Below are 7,809 nucleotides of genomic sequence, written 5' to 3'. Positions count from 1 at the left end.
ATTTTGATACACCATTTCCAAGCAGGATATTACATATTATTTTGAGTTCTTCATTGATCAAGAACCAAAGGAACTATGAAATGAATTTAAAGAAGTGAGAGCTGACTGAGTGATTTTGGGCCAATATATTTTGTGCTTCCTCCACCTCTTTTCCCAATAACAACCCTATGAAGTAGATTGAGCTGAAAGAGAGTGACTAACCATAGTGACCCAAGGTCAAATATCCATCTTTCATGCCTAAAGCAGGGCTCTCATACAAGAGACCAGAACAATTTTAATACATAGAAAACTGATTTAGCTTATTCACAAGTAACACACAAGGCAAAATGACTTTGAAAAACTAAAATGTATTTAATGAGAGCAATGAAAATTATATATATTCCATAAATATATTTCAGTATAATTTGCTTTTATTTAATAGCAGGAACTTCTCTTTTCAATTCCAAAAATTATGTACAACCTGAAGCAGAATGAAAATCTGGAAGTTGAAAAAAATGAAGATAATAAAAACAACAATAAAATGAAAAAATACACATAGTAAAAGCTGAGAGAAAAAAAATTATAGAAACAAGTACCTAGAAATACAGAGTATTACAACCTTCAGATTTTATCCAGAAGCTTGGATGTTTACAATACATACTGTACATAAAGGACAGATAATAAATTTGCCAGGTTGATGGGAGGAATCTCCCATACTGGTGCTTTACAGTGTCTAATCATTTAATAGTGAACGTACACACAAAACAAGTCAAGATTGCATAGTATCATAATTTAATGGATTGCACATGGTGGGAATAATTTACTGAACTATTCAAGTTCTAGTGGGGAAAAAACCCCAGGTAATTGTGTAAGTTTTCAGCTAGTTTTTTCAGCTTATCTATTGAAAATAAATGTTAATTCACCTTTTAGTTCTACTGTAAATCCACAGTGTACTATTTGTAATGCACTGTTCTGTATCAAGTCTAAGATTTCCCACATTTTAGTTTTAAATTATCAGAGAAAGCATATACTCTTTTTTTTGACAACACCTAAATCAAACCTGATGGCTAGCAGCAGCTTCTTCTTACTGATTTTTCAGAAATAAAGCAGCGCCACATTGGATCCACTGATCTTGATTCCCTCCACATGGGACATCAATATTTGTCACCACACAATCCCTTTCAGCACTAGTGTAAACAGGCAAAGAGATGCACTCTTCAGGGGAATAGGGCCCATAAGTATTCTGTCAACAAAGAATCAACCATTTGAATGAGAAGATATGGTTACAATCATTTTCATTCATTCTCACGCACACACAAACATGCATATATAAAGCTTTCAGATAATTCTCCTAACTGCGTGGAAATTACTTCTGAGAAAATGGAGCAGGATTGTTCTGCATGGTCCTAATGAGGTAGGACTAGAACCTAATTGTGATCATTTCAATTCTGTATAAACAGGCTTAGTAGTCAAAGACATTCCCTGAAATAACCTACAATTCTGCCTATAATCTCATGCCAGGTTTCTAAAATGAACTTGGGATGGGGTTGAGGAATGATCCTGAAGCTGCAACAAGTGAGGGACTGGAGGGCCAAACTAACTAATACTCATTGCATGGAAGAAACAGCAGGGCTGCCTATTAGCTGCTGAGCAAGCATAAACATTTTGCTTTCACCTTATAAGGTCCAAAATAACTTCAGACCAATGCTTGGTAAATTCCCTATCCTCATGCAGATCAGGATAAGATAATCAGAAGATATCCTGCTGCTTGTACTACGATTCACAGAATGCTATCTGTGAAATTACTTGCAGGCAAGGCTTCCCTACTGCTACACTCGGTTTCAAAATATCTCTATTGTCATGCTCTCCCTCACAATATCTGGTTGGTGTCAACCGTGAAATGGCCTTTAAGACCTGCTAAAGACTGATCTCTGTAAAGAATCTTTCCTGTGTCAATGTGATGTATAAATGAGCTTTTCTTCTTTGACAGCTTCCAATTACAAGAAAGGGAACAAAGGTCTGGCCTGTAGGCCTTTGTTAAAAAATTAATTTCACTAAAGTTATTGTATTTAGAAATAATCAAAAGTCATGCACACATGAGGAAAGGTTTGGAAGAAAATGGCAAACAATTCAAAAATGTAACACACTTTGTATAACAAACTATGCAGCCTGATTTTTGATTTTCCTGTATATGTTTTTCTATGGGGTCTTTTTAATATATCATAATTTTATTTTTTTATGTTGCAATAAACTTTATTTCACCTGAGTAGTGTGTTCTGAACTCCTGAAAACCACACGTTTTTGCAAATGACTATAGCACATAAATATTAAACAAATACCTCTCCATATAGGATTCAATTCACACAGGCCTGAGAAATTTAGTTAATGATGAGAACCATGTCATTAATCCCTGAAAAGTGTAAAAATTAGGATTGAAGGAAATATGCACACAAAGCTTAGTTTTTGTAGGTGGACAAATTGCTGAACTGTAGTCTAACAGCATTCATTCATTTGTCACTCTGACAACTTGGCAGCAGTAATGTTTGTTCTGGAGGCTAATGTAAGAATTTGTGAATATTTAATAGAACTGGATCAGGAAAAAGTATTTTTTTTATGCTGATGTTTTATATAATGATTTCTATTGTATGGACAATTTTCTTTGCTAAATTAACTGTATGGAATTCTTCATATATTTTTCAATGTAGAAAGGTTAGTATATGTTTGATAGAATGTATAGCTGGAGACATAGCTGGAGAGTTTTAAGGAATGGCTCCATTTTACACTTGTTATTTTTCTTTGTTATTGTCTAACTCTTTGTCAGGGTTGGTGAAAGACAAATTAGAAAACAAGAACCTTCAGAAACTCAGGTTAGAGAGAAGTGGGCCAATAGAGCTCGATGTGGTGTAGATTCACTTTCCTTTTATGACTATGAAAGGAGGTGTTGATGTGAGACACATTGGGAAAGGAATGAAAGTAGACCTAAACACTGACAGCTTATCCTATAAATAACATCTTAGCTGAAGTGACCAGGAATCTTTTAAAAAGTATCTTAAATAAATCAATAGTCATTATTGTATCGCTCCTTTTCTTTCAGCTTTTTTCCTTTATTTCTTCTTCGTTCTATTTTAAGAGTAAAAATAAAGGGAAAATTCTTCCAAAGAGACTTAATTAACTCAGTATAAATAAGAAGAGGAAAAATCCTCCTAAATGTTTCCAGGATTCTTTGATTACTCAAGATATGTATGAAAGATACCTTCCTGAAATCAATGTAGTTCTTGCTTCATGGATTTTAAGGCCCAAGTATGTTGTTGGGTTTGACACATCTAAGAACTTGTTCTACTTGTTTGTATGAAAGAAAATCAATCTTTTCAGAAGTGATTACTCTTCCTTTCCTTTTTGTTCTTTCCCTGTTTGATCTTTTCAACTGCATTCTAATGTGGTCTCTTTTTCTTCTCTCTTTATGGACTTGCATTCTTAAAAAATTAGTGATAGTCATTCTGAACAAAAGGAGCAGACATCTTTCAATTTCATCAGTATCTGAAGGAAGGAAGATTGCCAATTGCCACTTTCTGAGTAAACAAGGGCAGAAAAGAAATTTTCTGGAAAAAAACAGTTGGTTGCAGCATTGTTGAATCAGCTCTTCTCCAAAGTTTTGGGAGGGTACAGAAGGTTTATAAGGGGAAAGTTCAAAGATCCCTCTCATGAAAGCTAAAGGGGCCCAATCCAGAGGTGGTTTTCAGCAGGTTCTGATCAGTTCTGGAGAACCGGTAGCGGAAATTTTGAGTAGTTTGGAGAACCGGCAAATACCATCTCTGACTGGAAATTTTACAGTATCCTTCCCCTGCCATGCCCACCAAGCCACACCCACAGAACCGGTAGTAAAAAATTTGAATCCCACCACTGGCCCAATCCACCTTATCCCATGTGCAATCATGCTATGTTAGTATCTGTCAGAAAAAATAATAATCTGCTTTGGATTACTTCTGAAAGGTTAACAGAATAACAGAGTTGGAAGGGACCTTGTAGGTCTTCTAGTCCAACCCCATGTTTAGGCAGGAAACCCTGTATCATTTCAGACAAATTATTTTCCAATCTCTTCTTAAAAACTTTCAGTGTTAGAGCATCCACAATTTTTGGTGGGAAGTTGTTCCGTTGATCAATTGTTCTGTCAGGAAATTTCTCCTTAGTTTTAGGTTGATTAGTTCTCTCCTTGATTAGTTTCCATCCATTCCTTCTTGTCCTGTCTTCAGATGCTTTGAAAAATAGGGTGACTCCTTCTTCTTTGTGACAGCCCTTCAAATATTAGAATACAGCTATCATGTCACCCCTAGTCCTGCAATGATTCTTCACATATTTTATGAAGTGTATCAGACAACTACTGAAAACCTAATGCTGAAAAAAAATGTAATTGCAAGCTTATCATTTTGAGCCCTTAAAAATAACCTACCTGAGGAATCCAGGCCATGTAACAAGGCAGAACAGTTGAAACACTGGATGAGTTGTGTTGGTTTTCAGAAAGTCGATTTCCATCAAAACTACAGCCTTCCAATTGAAGGCCACTAATCTGTCATGGAATCACAAAATGTTCAATTTGGCTAAAATGTGAGCAGTGACTACATTGTATTTAGACATGTTAAAACCCAGTTCTCTAGATAAATAACAATATCTATGGAAGATTATTAAAGAAGAATCAAGGAGATTGTTGTTTGAAAACTATGCTTTTGAACACATATCCTATAGTTTGAAATTGTATTCTTTATCATGGTAGAGAAAATATTATTGGCATCAATACTTAGGTCAGCAGCAGGTATCAATATATTAGAATTACAGAATAGAGCAGTAAGACTCACATAAACATGTATTAACAATGCTTGAGAAACAGAAGAAATAAATCCCACAGCAGACAGACAGTCTGACAGCTTTCAAAGAATAGTTTTTATAGGTCAATAAAGTTTTTTCTTCTCTCTCTCTCTCTCTCTCTCTCTCTCTCTCTCTCTCTCTCTCTCTCTTTAAGCAACAGGCCAAATAAAGGGATTTAAACTCCATGAAGAAACAAAGACTTACAAGAAATACTGTCCCCTTTATTTCTTCTGTTGGGAACATAGTGCAATGAGAAACATGTTTTGTTTTGATTTTAGGAATTAATCTTAATAGCAATATATTTCAAGGCAAAATTGCTTTATTTTTAGTTTTAGTGAAAAAACTGGATCTACAGAATTCAATGGTAACACTGACTACAGCATCTGTACTAATCCCAAATATAATTTTTTCTCACAATATAGGGGCAGATTCCTTGATATTTTAGTTTTAACTCAAGCCTTGGTATGATAGTTGTCTTCTGCCTTTGGCTGGGACAAGTGATGGGCAGATATTCCTGGCCTAATGTCTCCTGATATATGAGAATGGAATAATAGAAGTGAATACACATGCAGGCCCCTGCTACTATCTAACTTGTTGTAAACATGAAAGTTGCATACTTTAGACTGGGGGTCGCCAACCTTTTGGACCTCAAGGACCACCAAACTCATAATTTTAAATCCCGTGGATCAGAGACCATGCATGCAGCCAAAAGCAGAAGAATAAAGAAGTGGAAGAAAACAGCCTGGTGGCCAAGTGAAGTGTGTGGGGTGAGTGGGGCAAGTTCTTCCCTCTGCCCTTTCTCCCCTCCCCTCACTACCTCGTGTTGTTTGCAATGCAAGCGGCGCAAGCCTTGTGTTCCCGCAGGTCATGTGAGCGGCATAGCCTGGATTAATTGCTTTGGCGGGGTGCTTTGGGGGTGAAATTTCTCTACGGACCACCAAAATTTTCTTGCAGACCACCAGTAGTCCCCAGCCCACTGGTTGGTGACCACTGCTCTAGACCACAGGAGTCAAACTTGCGGTGTCACGCTGCTGTCCCATGTTGGTTTGCAATGTTTTTCCCCCCTGTGGAACTGGGCTAGGTGTGGCCTGTGCATGACACATCCAGCCTGTAGGCTGCAAGTTTGACACCCCTGCTAGATTAACTATATGCACAGGCAGGTGGACATCAAAACAAGGAAGAAAAAATATCTAAGTTTTAAATATTACGTGTATTTAAATTCACAATTAAATGCATCCAGACTTTATTTCTTCTGATTAGGTCCCTAAACCCTGAATTCATAACATTTTAAAAATATTCTTCAAAGCATTTCCTCCTCAATTCCCAATGGTTTAAGATATCACAAGAGGCATGAGTTTATGTTAATAAATCAAAAAATGCATTTTCACATGCATTGATGGGTAACGGTTTCTTTTACAAGCAATTCTAAATGTATTTAAATAAGATTTAATTATATACAAATTGATTCTGAATAAAATTTATCATTGTCATTTCCGGAAGAAATTATTCTCGTAATCAGGTCTTGAGGCTATTGGTTGAATTAATCAACCATTTCAAGGATGGTGATATCTCTGGGCCAAGTTGTAAACTTGGTTCAGTGTGCCTACTTTAATGTGCACATGCATTTCAAATTTTCTTCCAGAAATGACAGCGGACCTTTAAAGGTCAAATAGTAATGTTGTATTTGAAATCTAAATGACTGAAACATTAATTTCTATATTTTTGCAAATATTTTACAAGGTTCTTTTGGTACTTAAAGTTCAATATTCAATAAAGTAAAAGAACTTTTAATTGAAGAATTGATTTGCAAAATGTAGGCCAAATCTATTTAGGTCTATTTGTTCATTGTGTTCAGCAGGACAAATTAAATAACTGTATAGTAAAGTACAAACTTCATCAATTTCTATTACCAGCCAGTGATAAAGAGGATATTTTTTCCTCTTTAAACACCTTTAAAAATAATTTTATCCCTGCTAGTTAAGCTGAAAATGTTTCTATTGGGAATTGCTCACTTTTTAGAAAACTCCCCACACTCCAATTATTTCCTTGGTCAGGCTTTTTCTAAAATGCATAATATCACTTGCACAAAAGCAAGGTGTTTGTGATATTTTACAGAGAACTCCTTCACTAAACCTTTACCCATTTGTCTTCAGAAAGTATATAGACAACTTTAAGAGATCATTGATAAAATCAATGAAAAAGGAGCAATGTGGATAGAATAGCAAAGGACAAGTAACATATCATTTTATATTTATACAGGTAACAAATTAACAGATAATTAATATTCTGTTAGGTTCTCTTTGAGGTTGGAATGGGGTGAGCTATGCATTTAATGAAACAAAAGAATAAATATTTGACTATATTTATTTATAGATCTATAAGCCTATAAAAGGCGCAGCTAGTATAATTTCAACAGGTTGATTACCTGAACTTGGAGCTTTGCTTCTCTTATTTGACCTTTCCAGGATGCTGTAAATTTTAGACTATCCACAGAACAAGTCATTACTCTGGAACGTAATAATAAAATGAAAATATAAATAGTTTATTTGAAATGAAACAAACCATATATTATCTCTATACATTAAAAGAGCTGCTGATTAAGTGAACCAGATTTCCTAAAGCAATCCACCCCACTCCCACTCCTAGCATTCCTAAAATAGTATAACATTTGGATTAATGAAAATTAGATGCTGCACTGTCTTCAATAATATTATTTTATGCTTAAAAAGAATGTGATGCTATTTATGAATAAGTAGAAATCATTTTCTAGTGTAAGCAGAAGTTATTTTTAGTTTAAACAGATAATGTTCCATGTTTATCCCTCAAACCCAATGTTTGTTCTTACATTCCCCTAAGAGTGTTTCTTATATTCGACATCGGCCAAATCATTCTGTTAATATCTCTTTGGATGCTATTTACAGTGTTGTTGTTTTTTGCACCAATGCTAGAAATTAGAATCATTGAGCATTT

The 7,809-nt window shown here is 35.1% G+C and overlaps 1 protein-coding gene across 1 annotated transcript in view; it reads right to left on the bottom strand.

Annotated features, from left to right (window-relative positions):
• Window positions 1-932: 932 nt before the first annotated feature.
• The window catches only part of DYNC2H1 (dynein cytoplasmic 2 heavy chain 1), a 148,631-nt gene continuing 141,754 nt past the window's right edge, over window positions 933-7,809 (bottom strand). Inside the window, exons 87-89 of the mRNA XM_026706904.2 lie at window positions 7,265-7,346; window positions 4,427-4,543; window positions 933-1,222 (exon numbers count right to left, since the gene is read on the bottom strand). Of these exons, the coding sequence (XP_026562689.1) occupies window positions 1,064-1,222; window positions 4,427-4,543; window positions 7,265-7,346 (358 nt within the window). The 3' untranslated portion in view covers window positions 933-1,063. The remainder of the gene's footprint in view (window positions 1,223-4,426; window positions 4,544-7,264; window positions 7,347-7,809) is intronic.

Source organism: Pseudonaja textilis, chromosome 7 (genome assembly GCF_049901715.1).
Source record: "Pseudonaja textilis isolate UNSWEBS1 chromosome 7, rPseTex1.2, whole genome shotgun sequence".
NCBI lineage: Eukaryota > Metazoa > Chordata > Lepidosauria > Squamata > Elapidae > Pseudonaja > Pseudonaja textilis.
The sequence above is the reverse complement of the archived record's forward strand: the minus strand, read 5'-3'. Positions and strand labels throughout refer to the sequence as shown.